Genomic DNA, 22,500 nt, shown 5'->3' on the forward strand with positions numbered 1-22,500 from the left:
TTATTATTCTCTCATGATGAACTCACTTGTGATCCTAATTTTTTCATTGGGACTTAAATCTTTGTCCACATTTGACACTTTGTCGTTTTTTTCTTTGTTTTTCATAGTCGTGTGGGCCGTGGATCCCGTCTGGGGTTGTGTGTTCCTGTTGTTATCGTTGCTATGGTTTGTGCGTGAAGGCTTTCTTGAGAGAAATGGTCCTGATGGCTTACTATACTATTCAGGTAATAGCAACTTCCTCAGTAAAAGGTTTTGATCTTAAAATTACATTCTAATAGTTTGGTCTAGGATCATGTCTGTCAGAGTTTAGACAGATGTAGTTCTCACCTCGCGGCAAAGGTTGTTCCTGCCGTTCTTAAACTTTCCACCCCTCTCTTTTCCACACCGTCTGACTCATCTGTCTGGGTCAGCTTTATTCCTGTTTTACGATGTGTGTTCGTGGGTACTGATAGTCTAACTCTCATTATGACTACCTTTTCTTTTCCTCTTTTTTTCATTTCTTTCATTTCCAGTTCTGCAATCTTCAGCATTCTCTGCTCCTGCTGGACGCATATACCTACATCTATCATTCTGTCTACTTCCAACTGTGGCATCATCAACATTTCAGTCTTCACGATACGTGTCAGTGGGAGTGACTCTAACATCACTTACATGTGCTGTTCATCTTGTCACAGTGGTGTACTCCACTTGAAGGTATTCACGTCCCCGAGCATCACACTACCCATGATGAAGCCTTTCCTTACACAGTGGGAGACGTGCATTTCCCCACCGCAACCGGGACGGTCTATCTGACTGTGAGGTAATCTAGGGTTTCTTTTCCTCTCACGTCTGGTGTTTACCTGAGGTGTGAGGCCGGTCGCGCTGGGCCTGAGGCTCCAGATGGCAATCGTTCCATACGACTGCATGACCCTTCCAGCCGCACATCAACTGGCAATCGTTGCAGGTGCACACCGAACACACACACACACACACACACACACACACACGCGGGAAATGCAGGTATTGCCGTGGGAGGCGGCTTGTCGTGGTGAGACACCTCCCTCTCCAACCACCACCTCTCCGTCAATTTCCAATACTCGTCCCATCAAGACATGGCGGAATATGTTTACCCCGACGGAAACATCCTCTTACACACACATGACTGTATTTCACGTTCAACACCAGCCTCAGTGGTGGTGTTATTACTGTGTTCCTGGTTGGTCGGTGGCTCTGACACATCCAGACGTTCTCTGTGCCAACCTCTTCATTAGAAAACATATATACATATATATATATATATATATATATCATAGAACATACAAGCCTCCAACAGCCAGGATCGAACCCAGGACCTCTGTGCAAGAGGCGGGAATGATAACCGCTAGACTATGGGCCTGCCAGTCCCATAGCCTAGCGGTTACATTCCCATCTCTTGCACAGAGGTCCTGGGTTCGATCCTGGCTGTTCGAGGTTTGTATGTTTCATGAAGGTGCGCGTTTCTATGCACTATGATCGTACGTAAAGTGTGTGAAAGAAGAAAGTTAAGAGTAAATGTGAATAAGAGCAAGGTTATTAGGTACAGTAGGGTTGAGGGTCAAGTCAATTGGGAGGTGAGTTTGAATGGAGAAAAACTGGAGGAAGTGAAGTGTTTTAGATATCTGGGAGTGGATCTGGCAGCGGATGGAATCATGGAAGCGGAAGTGGACCATAGGGTGGGGGAGGGGGCGAAAATCCTGGGAGCCTTGAAGAATGTGTGGAAGTCGAGAACATTATCTCGGAAAGCAAAAATGGGTATGTTTGAAGGAATAGTGGTTCCAACAATGTTGTATGGTTGCGAGGCGTGGGCTATGGATAGAGTTGTGCGCAGGAGGATGGATGTGCTGGAAAAGAGATGTTTGAGGACAATGTGTGGTGTGAGGTGGTTTGATCGAGTAAGTAACGTAAGGGTAAGAGAGATGTGTAGAAATAAAAAGAGCGTGGTTGAGAGAGCAGAAGAGGGTGTTTTGAAATGGTTTGGGCACATGGAGAGAATGAGTGAGGAAAGATTGACCAAGAGGATATATGTGTCGGAGGTGGAGGGAACGAGGAGAAGAGGGAGACCAAATTGGAGGTGGAAAGATGGAGTGAAAAAGATTTTGTGTGATCGGGGCCTGAACATGCATGAGGGTGAAAGGAGGGCAAGGAATAGAGTGAATTGGAGCGATGTGGTATACCGGGGTTGACGTGCTGTCAGTGGATTGAATCAGGGCATGTGAAGCGTCTGGGGTAAACCATGGAAAGCTGTGTAGGTGTGTATATTTGCGTGTGTGGACGTATGTATATACATGTGTATGGGGGTGGGTTGGGCCATTTCTTTCGTCTGTTTCCTTGCGCTACCTCGCAAACGCGGGAGACAGCGACAAAGCAAAAAAAAAAAAAAAAAAATATATATATATATATATATATATATATATATATATACGTACAAGGAAGCAGTGCAAATGGCTGTGAGATGTATAAAAGAACCGGCAGGAGGTCAAGAGGAAAGTGCAAGGGTTGAAAAAGAGGACAAATGAGAGTTGGGGTGAGAGAGTATCATTAGATTTCAGGCAAAAAATAAAAAGACGTTTTGGAAGGAGGTAAATAAAATGCGTAAGAGAAGAGAACAAATGGAAACATCAGCCAAGGGGCTAATTGGGAGATGATAACAAGTGATGGTGAAGTGAGAAGGAAATGGAGTAAGTATTTTGAAGGTTTGTCGAATGTGTTTGATGATAGAGTGGCATTTATAGGGTGTTTTGGTCGAGGTGGTGTGCAGAGTGAGAGAGTCAGGGAGAATGGTTTGGTTAAGAGAGAAGAGATAATGAAAGCCTTGCGGAAAATGAAATCCAGCAAGGCGACGGGTCTGGACAGTATTGCAGTGGAATTTATCAAGAAAGGGGGTGACTGTATTGTTGACTGGTTGGTAAGGTTATTTAATGTATGTATGACTCATGGTGAGGTGCCTGAGGATTGGCGGAATGCGTGCATAGTGCCATTGTACAAAGGCAAAGGGGATAAGAGTGAGTGCTCAAATTACAGAGGTATAAGTTTGGTGAGTATTCCTGGTAAATTATATGGGAGGGTATTGACTGAGAGGGTGAAGGCATGTACAGAGCATCAGATTGGGGAAGAACAGTGTGGTTTCAGAAGTGGTAGAGGATGTGTGGATCAGGTGTTTGCTTTGAAGAATGTGTGAGAAATACTTAGAAAAATGGATGTATTTGTATATGGCATTTATGGATCTGGAGAAGGCATATGATAGAGATGCTCTGTGGAAGGTATTAAGAATATATGGTGTGGGAGGTAAGTTGCTAGAAGCAGTGAAAAGTTTTTATCGAGGATGTAAGGCATGCGTAACAGTAGGAAGAGAGGAGAGTGATTGGTTCCCAGTGAAGGTCGGTTTGCGGCAGGGGTGCGTAATGTCTCCATGGTTGTTTAATTTCTTTATGGATGGGGTGGTTAGGGTGGTGAATGCAAGAGTTTTGGAGAGAGGGGCAAGTATGCAGTCTGTTGTGGATGAGAAGGCTTGAGAAGTGAGTCAGTTGTTGTTCGCTGATGATACAGCGCTGGTGACTGATTCGGGTGAGAAACTGCAGAAATTGGTGACTGAGTTTGGAAAAATGTGTGAAAAGAGAAAGGTTAGAGTAAAGGTGAATAAGAGCAAGGTTATTAGGGTCAGTAGGGTTGAGGGACAAGTTAGTTGGGATTTAAGTTTGAATGGGAAAAAACTGGAGGAAGTGAAGTGTTTTAGATATCTGGGAGTGTATTTGGCAGCGGATGGAACCATGGAAGCGGAAGTGAATCATAGGGTGGGGGAGAGAGCGAAGGTTCTGGGAACAGTGAAGAATGTGTGGAAGTCGAGAGCATTATCTCGGAAAGCAAAAATGGGTATGTTTGAAGGAATAGTGGTTCCAACAATGTTGTATGGTTGCGAGGCGTGGGCTATGGATAGAGTTGTGCGCAGGAGGATGGATGTGCTGGAAATGAGATGTTTGAGGACAATATGTGGTGTGAGGTGGTTTGATCGAGTATATATATATATATATATATATATATATATATATATATATATATATATATATATATATATATATATATATATATATATATATGGTTCAAAGCTCCGATATCTTAGTAAATCTGTCAACATAACCAAGTTTCCCAGGCATGGTATGATCACCTCCCTCCCACTACAGTGAACCGAGCGAGCCTTGACGAACACATGACACGCTCCACATCCCAGTCCTCCACATCCCAGTCCCAGGGATGGACCTCCATCCCACTGAAACTCATTCCAACAACAACAACTGTTCACAGGGTTGAGGGACCTCGGGGTCTGGGTTCCCGTGGCCACTGGGACTGTGTCGTCCTGAAACTCACTCGAACTCGACCTTCCTCCCTCGCAGGGCCGCCCGCCGCCACCCAACCTACAGAGGCTCCCAGCTCAGAAAACTGCACCAGGGAGGAAATGGCCGGGAAAATTGAGAGAGAAGGGCAGGAGGGAGAGTAGAAGGGAGGGCAGGAGGGCGGGAGGGAGGGCAGGGAGGGCAGGGAGGGAGAGTAGAAGGGAGGGCAGCAGTGCAGGAGGGAGGGCAGGAGGGAGGGAGGAAGGGCAGGAGGGAGGGCAGGAGGGAGGGCAGGAGGGAGAGTAGAAGGGAGGGCAGGAGGGCAGGAGGGAGGGAGGGCAGGAGGGAGAGTAGAAGGGAGGGCGGGAGGGCGGGAGGGAGGGCAGGAGAGCAGGAGGGAGGGCAGGAGGGAGGGCAGGAGGGCGGGAGGGAGGGCAAGAGGGAGGGAGGGAGGGAGGGCAGGAGAGCAGGAGGGAGGGCGGGAGAGCAGGAGGGAGGGCAAGAGGGCGGGAGGTCAGGAGGGCGGGAGAGCAGGAGGGAGGGGGGGAGAGCAGGAGGGAGGGCAGGAGGGCAGGATGGAGGGCGGGAGGGAGGGCGGGAGGGAGGGCGGGAGAGTCAGTGAGTGAAAAGAGAGAAGCCGTCTAAATCAGAGAGAAAATAAAACGTGTGTAAAATGTGAACCTACATTCTGTTAGTTGCTTTGTCTCCACCAACCTCACTTTTCCCACACTCTATATATATATATATATATATATATATATATATATATATATATATATATATATATATGGAGCTCCCTTTCCACATCCAGGCCCCACAGAACTTTCCATGGTTTACCCCAGACGCTTCACATGCCCTAGTTCAATCCATTGACAGCACGTCAACCCCGGTATACCACATCGTTCCAATTCACTCTATTCCTTGCACTCCTTTCACCCTCCTGCATGTTCAGGCCCCGATCGCCTGGATGTGGAAAGGGAGCTGTACTTTCGGTGCATTATACATGACAGCTAGAGACTGAGTGTGAACGAATGTGGCCTTTACTGTCTTTTCCTAGCGCTACCTCGTGCCCATGCGGGGGGAGGGGGATGTCAGTTCATGTGTGGCGGGGTGGCGACGGAAATGAATAAGGGCAGACAATATGAATTATATACATGTGTATACATGTACATGTCTGTGTGTATATATATGTATACGTTGAGATGTATAGGTATGTATATGTGCGTGTGTGGACGTGTATGTATATACATGTGTATGTGGGTGGGTTGGGCCATTCTTTCGTCCGTTTCCTTGCGCTACCTCGCTAACGCGGGAGACAACGACAAAGTATAATAAATAAATGAATATATATATATATATATATATATATATATATATATATATATATATATATATATATATATATATAGGAAAGGATCACAATTGAGCACTTGATCAAGTATATTCCTGAGTCCACGGGGAAATGAAACAAAATAAGTTCACAAGTGCACTTTCGCGTAACAATCACATCATCAGGGGAGATACAAGGAAAACAAATAACAGTCGCTTAATACGGAACGAAGAGACGTAGGTAGGACACCATCTGGTAAACAAGTGACTAACCGAATGGAGGTGGATGCGTCAAGTCTGGCAACTGTGTATCATAAATTCATTATGTGGACAAGAAGGGAAACTTAGATTTTTTTTTTATCAACAATAAAGCTATCCAATTTGTATAGACCTTCACTAATATTAATGTTACAATTCTTTGTGAATTTAATGACAGAAGGTTCAATGATATTTCTCGTGGTACATAATTTAGAGTTAATAACTGAGATGGCATTACTCCAGTCAGTACAATGATCATAGTTTTTAACGTGATTGAACAAAGCATTTGATTCTTGTCTCGTTCTTATACTATATTTATGTTGCTGAAGTCTAACAGAAAGATCCTTACCAGTCTGACCAACATCAAACTTATCACAATTTCTACATGGCACTTTATAGATGCATCCTGCAGAACTTTATGGTGAGTTCCTGATTAAGATATTCTTGATAGCATTGTTGTTGCTGAGGGCAACATTTACATGAAAGGATTTAAGTAGCCTGGGAAGTATATAATAATAATAATAATAATTTTACTTTACTTTCCAGTGTATACATACCTCCAGCCACTGTCTTACTCATCATTTCAATTCTACAATAATCCATCAACTTCGTTTTCTTTCAGCACTGCACTCGTACTACCGAGTTGATCTGTTGCTTTCATCCAATCAATTATTCCATTTGTGCCTAACGACGCTCTTATTGGCTCGTTTCCTGTGACGTCTGGCCTTCATCCCGCTTTTAATTGGTCGTTTGTGTTCGACCCCGTTTTCTCCGGTTAGTTACTGTGCAGTCTACCATCTGGGATGCGAACCCCCTCACGGAGGTATCTGACGATGATTTGGTTCACAGGAGCCAGAAGGAAGCAGCTGATCATGGAGTTGAAATACGAATGTACAACCTCGTACATGGATGGAGGCCAGGCTACCACCAGTCTAGCGGTGTTCGCTAACCTCGTACATGGATGGAGGCCAGGCTACCACCAGTCGAGCGGTGTTCGCTAACCTCGTACATGGATGGAGGCCAGGCTACCACCAGTCGAGCGGTGTTCGCTAACCTCGTACATGGATGGAGGCCAGGCTACCACCAGTCGAGCGGTGTTCGCTAACCTCGTACATGGATGGAGGCCATGCTACCACCAGTCGAGCGGTGTTCGCTAACCTCGTACATGGATGGAGGCCAGGCTACCACCAGTCGAGCGGTGTTCGCTAACCTCGTACCTGGATGGAGGCCAGGCTACCACCACCAGTCGAGCGGTGTTCGCTAACCTCGTACATGGATGGAGGCCAGGCTACCACCAGTCGAGCGGTGTTCGCTAACCTCGTACTGGATGGAGGCCATGCTACCACCAGTCGAGCGGTGTTCGCTAACCTCGTACATGGATGGAGGCCAGGCTACCACCAGTCGAGCGGTGTTCGCTAACCTCGTACATGGATGGAGGCCATGCTACCACCAGTCGAGCGGTGTTCGCTAACCTCGTACCTGGATGGAGGCCAGGCTACCACCAGTCGAGCGGTGTTCGCTAACCTCGTACCTGGATGGAGGCCAGGCTACCACCAGTCGAGCGGTGTTCGCTAACCTCGTACATGGATGGAGGCCAGGCTACCACCAGTCGAGCGGTGTTCGCTAACCTCGTACATGGATGGAGGCCAGGCTACCACCAGTCGAGCGGTGTTCGCTAAACCTCGTACATGGATGGAGGCCAGGCTACCACCAGTCGAGCGGTGTTCGCTAACCTCGTACCTGGATGGAGGCCAGGCTACCACCAGTCGAGCGGTGTTCGCTAACCTCGTACATGGATGGAGGCCAGGCTACCACCAGTCGAGCGGTGTTCGCTAACCTCGTACCTGGATGGAGGCCAGGCTACCACCAGTCTAGCGGTGTTCGCTAACCTCGTACATGGATTGAGGCCATGCTACCACCAGTCTAGCGGTGTTCGCTAACCTCGTACATGGATGGAGGCCATGCTACCACTAGTCTAGCGGTGTTCGCTAACCTCGTACATGGATGGAGGCCATGCTACCACCAGTCGAGCGGTGTTCGCTAACCTCGTACATGGATGGAGGCCAGGCTACCACCAGTCGAGCGGTGTTCGCTAACCTCGTACATGGATGGAGGCCAGGCTACCACCAGTCGAGCGGTGTTCGCTAACCTCGTACCTGGATGGAGGCCAGGCTACCACCAGTCGAGCGGTGTTCGCTAACCTCGTACATGGATGGAGGCCAGGCTACCACCACCAGTCTAGCGGTGTTCGCTAACCTCGTACATGGATGGAGGCCATGCTACCACCAGTCTAGCGGTGTTCGCTAACCTCGTACATGGATGGAGGCCAGGCTACCACCAGTCGAGCGGTGTTCGCTAAGCGGCCGGCACTTGCTTCATCTCCAGCCCGGAAGAGAGAAGAGTAAGAGTTCCTATAAGAGCTACTGAACACCTGAACTGACTTGATTATAACCCTTACGTACATCAAATTGGTCTGTGTGATTGTGATGTGACGTGTATGTGACGATGAGCTGGTGTTCACCATCTTGTTGCTCCACCTGCTGGTCCCGTCCAGCTGGTGTGTGGACACTGAGCCACCTGCTGGCGTGTGGACACTGAGCCACCTGGGAGACCACCAGGGCTCCACCTGCTGGTCCCGTCCAGCTGGTGTGTGGACACTGAGCCACCTGGCCTGACCCCCGGGGCTCCACCTGCAGGCCCCGTCCAGCTGGTGTGTGGACACTGAGCCACCTGGCCTGACCCCCGGGGCTCCACCTGCAGGCCCCGTCCAGCTGGTGTGTGGACACTGAGCCACCTGGCCTGACCCCCGGGGCTCCACCTGCTGGTCCCGTCCAGCTGGTGTGTGGACACTGAGCCACCTGGCCTGACCCCCGGGGCTCCACCTGCAGGCCCCGTCCAGCTGGTGTGTGGACACTGAGCCACCTGGCCTGACCCCCGGGGCTCCACCTGCAGGCCCCGTCCAGCTGGTGTGTGGACACTGAGCCACCTGGCCTAACCCCGGAGGCTCCACCTGCTGGTCCCGTCCAGCTGGTGTGTGGACACTGAGCCACCTGGCCTGACCCCCGGGGCTCCACCTGCTGGTCCCGTCCAGCTGGTGTGTGGACACTGAGCCACCTGGCCTGACCCCGGGGCTCCACCTGCTGGTCCCGTCCAGCTGGTGTGTGGACACTGAGCCACCTGGGATGACCCCCGGGGCTCCACCTGCTGGTCCCGTCCAGCTGGTGTGTGGACACTGAGCCACCTGGGATGACCCCCGGGGCTCCACCTGCTGGTCCCGTCCAGCTGGTGTGTGGACACTGAGCCACCTGGATGACCCCCGGGGCTCCACCTGCTGGTCTCGTCCAGCTGGTGTGTGGACACTGAGCCACCTGCTGCCGTGTGGACACTGAGCCACCTGGCCTAACCCCCGGGGCTCCACCTGCAGGTCCCGTCCAGCTGGTGTGTGGACACTGAGCCACCTGGCCTGTCACCCTCCTGCCACCCCCTCCCCCCACCCCAGACTCAAAAGGTTCCTCCCACAAACACACTCCAAACATTGCCTCACCTCCCCTCAACCTTCCCCTCCACACTTTCCCCTCAACCTTCCCCTCCACACTTTCCCCTCAACCTTCCCCTCCACACTTTCCCCTCAACCTTCCCCTCCACACTTTCCCCTCAACCTTCCCCTCCACACTTTCCCCTCAACCTTCCCCTCCACACTTTCCCCTCCACACTTTCCCCTCAACCTTCCCCTCCACACTTTCCCCTCAACCTTCCCCTCCACACTTTCCCCTCAACCTTCCCCTCCACACATTCCCCTCAACCTTCCCCTCCACACTTTCCCCTCAACCTTCCCCTCCACACTTTCCCCTCAACCTTCCCCTCCACACTTTCCCTCAACCTTCCCTCCACACTTTCCCCTCACCTTCCCCTCCACACTTTCCCCTCAACCTTCCCCTCCACACTTTCCCCTCAACCTTCCCCTCCACACTTTCCCCTCAACCTTCCCCTCCACACTTTCCCCTCAACCTTCCCCTCCACACTTTCCCCTCAACCTTCCCCTCCACACTTTCCCCTCAACCTTCCCCTCCACACTTTCCCCTCAACCTTCCCCTCCACACTTTCCCCTCAACCTTCCCCTCCACACTTTCCCCTCAACCTTCCCCTCCACACTTTCCCCTCAACCTTCCCTCCACACTTTCCCCTCAACCTTCCCCTCCACACTTTCCCCTCAACCTTCCCTCCACACTTTCCCCTCAACCTTCCCCTCCACACTTTCCCCTCAACCTTCCCCTCCACACTTTCCCCTCAACCTTCCCCTCCACACTTTCCCCTCAACCTTCCCCTCCACACTTTCCCCTCAACCTTCCCCTCCACACTTTCCCCTCAACCTTCCCCTCCACACTTTCCCCTCAACCTTCCCCTCCACACTTTCCCCTCAACCTTCCCCTCCACACTTTCCCCTCAACCTTCCCCTCCACACTTTCCCCTCAACCTTCCCCTCACACTTTCCCCTCAACCTTCCCCTCCACACTTTCCCCTCAACCTTCCCCTCCACACTTTCCCCTCAACCTTCCCCTCCACACTTTCCCCTCAACCTTCCCCTCCACACTTTCCCCTCAACCTTCCCCTCCACACTTTCCCCTCCACACTTTCCCCTCAACCTTCCCCTCCACACTTTCCCCTCAACCTTCCCCTCCACACTTTCCCCTCCACACTTTCCCCTCAACCTTCCCCCTCCACACTTTCCCCTCAACCTTCCCCTCCACACTTTCCCCTCCAATCAACATTGAAGAAATTTACCTGGATGTGTCTGAATGTATCTTCCCACCTCCCTTCATTTTCTTTCCTTCCTCACCCACTCCCTTCCTTTATTCATTCATTCATTTTCCTTCTTCCATTCCTTCCTTCATTCATTTATTCCTTCCTCTTCATTCATTCATTCATTCATTCCCTCTTTCATTCCTTCCCTCAATGATTCATTTATTCCTTCCTTCCCTCATATATTCCTTCCTGCCTTCCTTCACTCATTTATTCCTTCCTTCCTTCCTTCGTTCATTCATTCATTTATTCCTTCATTCATTCATTCATTCCCTCTTTCATTCCTTCCTTCATTCATTCATTTAGTCCTGCCTTCCTTCCTTCCTTCCTTCTTCAGGCCAGCACGTCTCCAGTGGGCGACTCACTACCATTCACTACCAAGGTCACGTGACGATAACGTCACCAGGTCACGTGACGATAACGTCACCAGGACACGTGATAACGTCACCAGGACACGTGATAACGTCACCAGGTCACGTGATAACGTCACCAGGACACGTGATAACGTCACCAGGACACGTGATACCGTCACCAGGACACGTGATAACGTCACCAGGACACGTGATAACGTCACCAGGACACGTGATAACGTCACCAGGACACGTGATAACGTCACCAGGACACGTGATAACGTCACCAGGACACGTGATAACCGTCACCAGGACACGTGATAACGTCACCAGGACACGTGATAACGTCACCAGGACACGTGATAACGTCACCAGGACACGTGATAACGTCACCAGGACACGTGATAACGTCACCAGGTCACGTGATAACGTCACCATTTGGTAAACATGTGATTGTTCAAGACAGACAACGAGCGTTCATTAACTTATTATGTGGACAAGAAGGGGAATTGTTTACAAATCTTATCAACAATAAAGTTATCTAATTTGTATAGACCTTCACTAATATTAACGTTATAATTCTTTGTGTATTCAATAATAGAAGATTCAATGATATTTTTCTTGGTAATAGAGTTAGAGTTAACAACTGAGATGGCATTACTCCAGTCAATACAATGATCATAGTTTTTAACGTGATTAAACAAGGCATTTGATTCTTGTCCCGTTCTTATACTATATTTATGTTGCTGAAGTCTACAGAAAGATCCTTACCAGTCTGACCAACATAGAATTTTTCACAATTTCTACATGGCACTTTATAGATGCATCCAGGCAGAATTTTCTGGTGAATTCCTGATTAAGATATTCTTTATAGTATTATTGTTGCTGAAGGCAACATTTACATTAAAGGATTTAAGCAACATGGGAAGTAAAGTAAAATTATTATTAAAAGGGAGATCTAAAACATTCTTGGTGTCAATGGAAGGTTTGGGCTCAACTCTATAAAATGATTTCTTTGCTAACTTAAGGGATTTATCAATGAAAGATCAAGGGTACTTTAACTTAGATCCAATAGAATATATCTTCTCAAACTCATCATCAATAAACTCTGGACTGCAAATACGTAATGCCCTAAGGAACATAGATTAAAATGATGATAATACTATAAAGAATATCTTAATCAGGAATTCACCAGAAAATTCTCCTGGATGCATCTATAAAGTGCCATGTAGAAATTGTGAAAAATTTTATGTTGGTCAGACTGGTAAGGATCTTTCTGTAGACTTCAGCAACATAAATATAGTACAAGAACAGGACAAGAATCAAATGCCTTGTTTAATCACGTTAAAAACTATGATCACTGTATTGACTGGAGTAACGCCATCTCAGTTATTAACTCTAATTCTATTACCACGAGAAATATCATTGAATCTTCTATTATTAATTACACAAAGAATTATAATTTTAATATTAGTGATGGTCTATACAAATTAGATAACTTTATTGTTGATAAAATTTGTAAAATGATAAGTTTATGAACGCTCGTTGTATGTTTTGGACAATCGCATGTTTACCAAATGGCGTCCTAGCTTCGTCTCTTCGATGTATATCAACTGACTTCTATTTCTCTCTTGTGTCTCCCCTGATGATGTGATTATTACACGAAAGTGCACTTGGGAACTTATCGTGTTTCATTTTCCCTGTGGACTCATAGGAACATCTTGATCATGCGCAAAATTGTGATCCTTTCCAATATATATATATATATATATATATATATATATATATATATATATATATATATATATATATATATATATATATATAATGCTTATGTTCTTCATTTCTTACTTCAAGGATGTGATACTAGAGGAGGGGAAGATATCCGGTCAGCAGCCTCCCCGCTCCCTCCCCTTTTAGTCGCCTTCCACGACACGCAGGAGACACGCGACCAGCCCCCCCCCCCCCTCCCCCCCCCTCCCCCCCCCCCCCGCATGATACATGACCAGCTTAAGACTGACCACATAACATAAACAACAACAACAACAACAACAACTGTGGCAAAGATCGGCCATACCAGATGTTTACCGCCACAACACCTGTGTGGCATCTGTCTATCGATCGATCAGGTGGAAAACCATGAGAACCAAGGTGAGAGATGGGTATGGTATTCGAACCCAGCCATCATCGTGAATAAGAACCAGATATCTATCATGACGATCTACTCCTGGCGATAGACGTGGGTCATCTACCTCTACACGAGGGTAGAGCCTCTCAAACAGAATGGTGTTCAACTGGAACATTTGATCTGGTCATTATGCCAGCCAACCTGGCGCCCACCTACCTGGACGCTTCCATTACACACACACACACACACACACACACACAAACACAAACCAAAGTTACAACCATCAAAGCAACCACTAATGAACCTGGTTAGGATCAGACGCTCGCAATGTCTTTTATCAGAGAGTGAACACAGGCGGCCACGCTAAGTGAAAATGTTGTAGAATTAGAGATGATACGAACACTAATTGCTGAATTAACGCACACACACACACACACACACACACACACACACACACACACACACACACACACACAACTCTTTATATTATCATTATCCACAAATTCTAAAGTAAACTACGTCTCGGTGATATTGACAAACCTTTTAAGGAAAAAGCAGACGACGATACAATATTATATAATGAGATTAAAACTATAGTAAACAGTAAATAGGTTATAACAGTAGGAGACTTGAAGAGTCCAAACCTAAAGTGGAACACGTTAACAGGTGACCGAGAGGGAACGAGACTCATGGAACTGATTGAAGACACTTTTGTACAACACTTGATAAGAAACCCACCAGAGGTCAAAACATTCTTGATCTTGTCCTCACCAACTTAATCAACTCTTACGAAGTAGACGAAATACAAGAAAACACGGTTACCAGGACAAATGGAATATAACTCAAAGCTAAAACATGCAGTACAGACGTGGGGCAAAGTTTTTCTTGTTATAGGTGTGTTGTGCACTGGAATAAGTTACCGTCAAACGTAGTGTATGATAAGATTATAAATATCTTCAAAAGTCGTTTACACAAATGTTTTATAAATTCGTGTTTACTCTGAGAAAAAAAAAACGCCAGAAATAGTGTATAAACGACAGCAGTAACGGGGACACTGTAGGGCTAATGTACAGCAGCGGGGAGTTGGTGATAGCTTAAAAACAGGTGACCGAAATCACATTTTCTTGTCAACATTATTTTCTCCCACACAACCCAGTCGTGGACCCACCAGGCCTCCTGTTGTCCGTCTCTCTCACGTAAATTCTCGTGGAAATTCTCATTTAGAGTTTCATGTAAATTCTCATGTAACTACTTTGTACTAACGACATTCCAAAATTATCATGAACTTAGATTAGACCCTTTGGCACGACTGTACGACCCCTGAGCACGACTGTACGACCCCTGAGCACGATTGTACGACCCCTGAGCACGACTGTACGACCCCTGAGCACGACTGTGCGACCCCTGAGCCCGAATGTACAACCCCTGAACACAACTCTACGACCCTTGAGCATGACGATACGACCCTTGAGAACGACAGTACGACCATTGAGCATGATGGTACGACCCTTTAACATGACGGTACGACCTTTTGAGCACGACTGTACGACTCTTGAGCACGACGGTACGACCCTTGAGCACGGCAGTGCGACCCTTGAGCACGACAGTACGACCATTGAGCATGATGGTACGACCCTTTAACATGACGGTACGACCTTTTGAGCATGACTGTACGACTCTTGAGCACGACGGTACGACCCTTGAGCACGACGGTACGACCCTTGAACACGATTGTACGACCCTTAAGCACGACGGTACGACCCTTGAGCAAGATTGTACGACCCTTGAACACAACGGTGCTCAAGGGTCGTACTGTCGTGCTCAAGGGTCATACCATCATGCTCAAAGGTCGTACCGTCATGCTCAAGGGTCGTACTGTCGTTCTCAAGGGTCGTACCGTCGTGCTCAAGAACTCTATCACATGGTATCCCAACCTGGGACAGTATCCTCACCTGGGACAGTATCCTCACCTGGGACAGTATCCTCACCTGGGTCAGTATCCTCACCTGGGACAGTATCCTCACCTGGGACAGTATCCTCACCTGGGACAGTATCCTCACCTGGGTCAGTATCCTCACCTGGGTCAGTATCCTCACCTGGGACAGTATCCTCACCTGGGACAGTATCCTCACCTGGGTCAGTATCCTCACCTGGGTCAGTATCCTCACCTGGGACAGTATCTCACCTGGGTCAGATCCTCACCTGGGTCAGTATCCTCACCTGGGACAGTATCCTCACCTGGGACAGTATCCTCACCTGGGTCAGTATCCTCACCTGGGACAGTATCCTCACCTGGGTCAGTATCCTCACCTGGGACAGTATCCTCACCTGGGACAGTATCCTCACCTGGGTCAGTATCCTCACCTGGGGCAGTGTCCTCACCTGGGACAGTATCCTCACCTGGGTCAGTATCCTCACCTGGGTCAGTATCCTCACCTGGGTCAGTATCCTCACCTGGGACAGTATCCTCACCTGGGTCAGTATCCTCACCTGGGTCAGTATCCTCACCTGGGTCAGTGTCCTCACCTGGGTCAGTATCCTCACCTGGGTCAGTATCCTCACCTGGGACAGTATCCTCACCTGGGTCAGTATCCTCACCTGGGTCAGTATCCTCACCTGGGACAGTATCCTCACCTGGGTCAGTTTGGGTTAGTATCCTCACCTAGGTCAGTATCCTCACCTGGGGCAGTATCCTCACCTGGGTCAGTATCCTCACCTGGGACAGTATCCTCACCTGGGTCAGTATCCTCACCTGGGTCAGTATCCTCACCTGGGGCAGTATCCTCACCTGGGACAGTATCCTCACCTGGGACAGTATCCTCACCTGGGACAGTATCCTCACCTAGGTCAGTATCCTCACCTGGGTCAGTATCCTCACCTGGGACAGTATCCTCACCTGGGTCAGTATCCTCACCTGGGTCAGTATCCTCACCTGGGACAGTATCCTCACCTGGGACAGTATCCTCACCTGGGTCAGTTTGGGTTAGTATCCTCACCTAGGTCAGTATCCTCACCTGGGTCAGTATCCTCACCTGGGGCAGTATCCTCACCTGGGTCAGTATCCTCACCTGGGTCAGTATCCTCACCTGGGTCAGTGTCCTCACCTGGGTCAGTATCCTCACCTGGGTCAGTATCCTCACCTGGGACAGTATCCTCACCTGGGTCAGTATCCTCACCTGGGTCAGTATCCTCACCTGGGACAGTATCCTCACCTGGGTCAGTATCCTCACCTGGGACAGTATCCTCACCTGGGTCAGTATCCTCACCTGGGACAGTATCCTCACCTGGGACAGTATCCTCACCTGGGTCAGTATCCTCACCTGGGACAGTATCCTCACCTGGGTCAGTATCCTCACCTGGGTCAGTATCCTCACCTGGGTCAGTGTCCTCACCTGGGTCAGTATCCTCACCTGGGTCAGTATCCTCACCTGGGTCAGTATCCTCACCTGGGACAGTATCCTCACCTGGGTCAGTATCCTCACCTGGGTCAGTATCCTCACCTGGGTCAGTATCCTCACCTGGGACAGTATCCTCACCTGGGTCAGTATCCTCACCTGGGACAGTATCCTCACCTGGGTCAGTATCCTCACCTGGGACAGTATCCTCACCTGGGACAGTATCCTCACCTGGGTCAGTATCCTCACCTGGGACAGTATCCTCACCTGGGTCAGTATCCTCACCTGGGTCAGTATCCTCACCTGGGTCAGTATCCTCACCTGGGTCAGTGTCCTCACCTGGGTCAGTATCCTCACCTGGGTCAGTATCCTCACCTGGGGCAGTATCCTCACCTAGGTCAGTATCCTCACCTAGGGTCAGTATCCTCACCTGGGTCAGTGTCCACAGTTCGTAAGGCCAGGCGTTGATGGGCGACAGTGGCAGGAAAGTGGACAACCCTGCCAGGACGCGGGCGTGCGGGCGTGGCAAGGGCACCGCCGTGTGGGTGGTGAGGATCAGGAGAAAGGTGGGCGGGGTCAGGTGGGCTGGGCTGTGCGGTGGGTGGAGCAAGCCCACGCCCACGATCACGCCCCCTGTGGTCAGCCAGTAGGAGAAGCCGAGCACGGCTGAGATGGACCCGAAGTTGCTGCTGAAGATCTGGTGAAGGAACATGATAACATGATTACAGGTCATGATAACATGATTACAGGTCATGATAACAGGTCATGATAACATGATTACAGGTCATGATAACATGATTACAGGTCATGATAACATGATTACAGGTCATGATAACATGATTACAGGTCATGATAACATGATTACAGGTCATGATAACATGATTACAGGTCATGATAACATGATTACAGGTCATGATAACATGATTACAGGTCATGATAACATGATTACAGGTCATGATAACATGATTACAGGTCATGATAACATGATTACAGGTCATGATAACATGATTACAGGTCATGATAACATGATTACAGGTCATGATAACATGATTACAGGTCATGATAACATGATTACAGGTCATGATAACATGATTACAGGTCATGATAACATGATTACAGGTCATAACATGATTACAGGTCATGATAACATGATTACAGGTCATGATAACATGATTACAGGTCATGATAACATGATTACAGGTCATGATAACATGATTACAGGTCATGATAACATGATTACAGGTCATGATAACATGATTACAGGTCATGATTACAGGTCATGATAACATGATTACAGGTCATGATAACATGATTACAGGTCATGATAACATGATTACAGGTCATGATAACATGATTACAGGTCATGATAACATGATTACAGGTCATGATAACATGATTACAGGTCATGATAACATGATTACAGGTCATGATAACATGATTACAGGTCATGATAACATGATTACAGGTCATGATAACATGATTACAGGTCATGATAACATGATTACAGGTCATGATAACATGATTACAGGTCATGATAACATGATTACAGGTCATGATAACATGATTACAGGTCATGATAACATGATTACAGGTCATGATAACATGATTACAGGTCATGATAACATGATTACAGGTCATGATAACATGATTACAGGTCATGATAACATGATTACAGGTCATGATAACATGATTACAGGTCATGATAACATGATTACAGGTCATGATAACATGATTACAGGTCATGATAACATGATTACAGGTCATGATAACATGATTACAGGTCATGATAACATGATTACAGGTCATGATAACATGATTACAGGTCATGATAACATGATTACAGGTCATGATAACATGATTACAGGTCATGATAACATGATTACAGGTCATGATAACATGATTACAGGTCATGATAACATGATTACAGGTCATGATAACATGATTACAGGTCATGATAACATGATTACAGGTCATGATAACATGATTACAGGTCATGATAACATGATTACAGGTCATGATAACATGATTACAGGTCATGATAACATGATTACAGGTCATGATAACATGATTACAGGTCATGATAACATGATTACAGGTCATGATAACATGATTACAGGTCATGATAACATGATTACAGGTCATGATAACATGATTACAGGTCATGATAACATGATACAGGTCATGATAACATGATTACAGGTCATGATAACATGATAACAGGTCATGATAACATGATTACAGGTCATGATAACATGATTACAGGTCATGATAACATGATAACAGGTCATGATAACATGATTACAGGTCATGATAACATGATTACAGGTCATGATAACATGATAACAGGTCATGATAACATGATTACAGGTCATGATAACATGATTACAGGTCATGATAACATGATAACAGGTCATGATAACATGATTACAGGTCATGATAACATGATAACAGGTCATGATAACATGATTACTGGTCATGATAACATGATCAATGTTCATGATAACATGATTAAGGTTCCTGATAACATGACTACACATCATGATAACATGATTAAGGGTCATGACTGGAAAACTATAATAATGATAATTATGATCACAGGAAAACTACAATAATAATAATAATAATAATAACAGCAAACTATAATAATAATCGGAAAATTATGATAATAATGAGATCAAAACTATAATATAGTAATGATATTTAGCAGTGGAGCGAGAGAGGTGAGTGTGGCTGTGAGTTTGCATGGGGAGAAAATGGAGGAAGCTGGGTGGTTTACATGACCTGGGAGTGGATATGGCCGGGACCTGGGTCACCTGCACCTTCATTGCAGGACAAAGATGAGGCTGGGTCAGCAGTTAACTGCCTGAGACACTCGTTGTGTTAGGTGTTCTGATCCTACAATGACAGGGTGAGGGAGAAGCGAGGCAGTAAGTGCTGAGTGACTGAGACAAGCTGCTGACCACACTGTGTTGACAAAGTATGCACGTATGGAGAGGATGAGTGAAGATAGACTGACAAAGTATGCACGTATGGAGAGGATGAGTGAAGATAGACTGACAAAGTATGCACGTATGGAGAGGATGAGTGAAGATAGACTGACAAAGTATGCACGTATGGAGAGGATGAGTGAAGATAGACTGACAAAGTATGCACGTATGGAGAGGATGAGTGAAGATAGACTGACAAAGTATGCACGTATGGAGAGGATAAGTGAAGATAGACTGACAAAGTATGCACGTATGGAGAGGATGAGTGAAGATAGACTGATAAAGAGGATCTCATGTGGTAGAAGTGGAGGGAGTGAGAAAGAGGGACAGACCGAGAAGGATATTGGAAGGATGGAATGAAAGCAGCTCTGACGTGCCTTGACCTGAACATTCAGGAGGGTGAGAGGCGTGCACGGGATACAACAAACTGGAGCGATGTGATACGTATAATGATAATAACATCATAAGACTACAACCTCAACAATAACACCTTTCCACACACTTCGTAACGAGGGTGACGATGGTAATAGTAACGAGGGTAACGATGGTAATAGTAACGAGAGTAACGATGGTAACAGTAACGAGGGTGACGATGGTAGCAGTAACGAGGGTAACGATGGTAACAGCAACGAGGGTAACGATGGTAACAGTAACGAGGGTGACGATGGTAACAGTAACGAGTGTAACGATGGTAACAGTAACGAGGGTGACGATGGTAACAGTAACGAGTGTAACGATGGTAACAGTAACGAGGGTGACGATGGTAACAGTAACGAGAGTAACGATGGTAACAGCAACGAGGGTGACGATGGTAACAGTAACGAGGGTGACAATGGTAACAGAAATAGGGTCGTACAACCTTCTACAGAGATGGTCGTACAACCTTCCCCAGAGATGGTCGTACAACCTTCCCCAGAGGTGGTCGTACAACCTTCCCCAGAGGTGGTCGTACAACCCTCCCCAGAGATGGGCGTACAACCTTCCCCAGAGATGGGCGTATAACCTTTTTCCCAGGGGTGGTCGTACAACCTTCCCAAAGATGGGCGTACAACCTTTCCCAGAGATCGTCGTGCAACCTTCTGCAGATATGGGCGTACAACCTTCCCCAGAGATGGTCGTACAACCTTCCCCAGAGATGGTCGTACAACTTTCCCCAGAGATGGTCGTACAACCTTCCCCAGAGATGGGCGTACAACCTTCCCCAGAGATGGTCGTCCAACCTTCCCCAAAGATGGTCGTACAACCTTCCCCAGAGATGGTCGTACAACCTTCCCCAGAGATGGTCGTACAACCTTCTGCAATGATGGTCGTACAACCTTCCCCAGAGATGGTCGTACAACTTTCCTCAGAGATGGTCGTACAACCTTCCCCAGAGATGGTCTTACAACCTTCCCCAGAGATGGTCGTACAACCTTCCCCAGAGGTGGTCGTACAACCCTCCCCAGAGATGGTCGTACAACCTTCCCCAGAGGTGGTCGTACAACCCTCCCCAGAGATGGGCGTACAACCTTCCCCAGAGATGGGCGTATAACCTTTTTCCCAGAGGTGGTCGTACAACCTTCCCAAAGATGGGCGTACAACCTTCCCCAGAGATCGTCGTGCAACCTTCTGCAGTTATGGGCGTACAACCTTCCCCAGAGATGGTCGTACAACCTTCCCCAGAGATGGTCGTACAACTTTCCCCAGAGATGGTCGTACAACCTTCCCCAGAGATGGGCGTACAACCTTCCCCAGAGATGGTCGTCCAACCTTCCCCAGAGATGGTCGTACAACCTTCCCCAGAGATGGGCGTACAACCTTCCCAGAGATGGTCGTACAACCTTCCCCAGAGATGGTCGTACAACCTTCTGCAATGATGGTCGTACAACCTTCCCCAGAGATGGTCGTACAACTTTCCTCAGAGATGGTCGTACAACCTTCCCCAGAGATGGTCGTACAACCTTCCTCAGAGATGGTCAGATGGTCGTACAACCTTCCCCAGAGTGGGCGTACAACCTTCCCCAGAGATGGTCGTACAACCTTCCCCAAAGATGGGCGTACAACCTTCCCCAGAGATGGTCGCACAACCTTCCCCAGAGATGGTCGTACAACCTTCCCCAGAGATGGTCGTACAACCTTCCCCAGAGATGGTCGTTACAACCTTCCCCAGAGATGGTCCTACAACCTTCCCCAGAGATGGTCCTACAACCTTCCCCAGAGATGGTCGTCCAACCTTCCCCAGAGATGGTCGTCCAACCTTCCCCAGAGATGGTCGTCCAACCTTCCCCAGAGATGGTCGTACAACTTTCCCCAGAGATGGTCGTACAACCTTCCCCAGAGATGGGCGTACAACCTTCCCCAGAGATGGTCGTACAACCTTCCCCAGAGATGGTCGTACAACTTTCCCCAGAGATGGTCGTCCAACCTTCCCCAGAGATGGTCGTACAACCTTCCCCAAAGATGGGCGTACAACCTTCCCCAGAGATGGTCGTACAACCTTCCCCAGAGATGGTCGTACAACCTTCCCCAGAGATGGTCGTACAACTTTCCCCAGAGATGGTCGTACAACCTTCCCCAGAGATGGTCGTACAACCTTCCCCAGAGATGGTCGTCCAACCTTCCCCAAAGATGGTCGTACAACCTTCCCCAAAGATGGGCGTACAACCTTCCCCAGAGATGGTCGTACAACCTTCCCCAGAGATGGTCGTCCAACCTTCCCCAAAGATGGTCGTACAACCTTCCCCAAAGATGGGCGTACAACCTTCCCCAGAGATGGTCGTACAACCTTCCCCAGAGATGGTCGTACAACCTTCCCCAGAGATGGTCGTACAACCTTCCCCCAGAGATGGTCGTCCAACCTTCCCCAGAGATAGGCGTACAACCTTCCCCAGAGATGGTCGTCCAACCTTCCCCAGAGATGGTCGTCCA

At 47.9% G+C, this 22,500-nt stretch overlaps 1 protein-coding gene across 1 annotated transcript in view; it reads right to left on the reverse strand.

The window, feature by feature from the left end:
* The window catches only part of LOC139748215 (adenylate cyclase type 2-like), a 447,407-nt gene that overhangs the window by 299,109 nt on the left and 125,798 nt on the right, over positions 1 to 22,500 (reverse strand). The window contains exon 4 of the mRNA XM_071661039.1: positions 17,037 to 17,303. Coding sequence (XP_071517140.1) covers positions 17,037 to 17,303 — 267 coding nt within the window. The remainder of the gene's footprint in view (positions 1 to 17,036; positions 17,304 to 22,500) is intronic.

The sequence above is a fragment of the Panulirus ornatus genome, chromosome 73 (genome assembly GCF_036320965.1).
Source record: "Panulirus ornatus isolate Po-2019 chromosome 73, ASM3632096v1, whole genome shotgun sequence".
Lineage (NCBI taxonomy): Eukaryota > Metazoa > Arthropoda > Malacostraca > Decapoda > Palinuridae > Panulirus > Panulirus ornatus.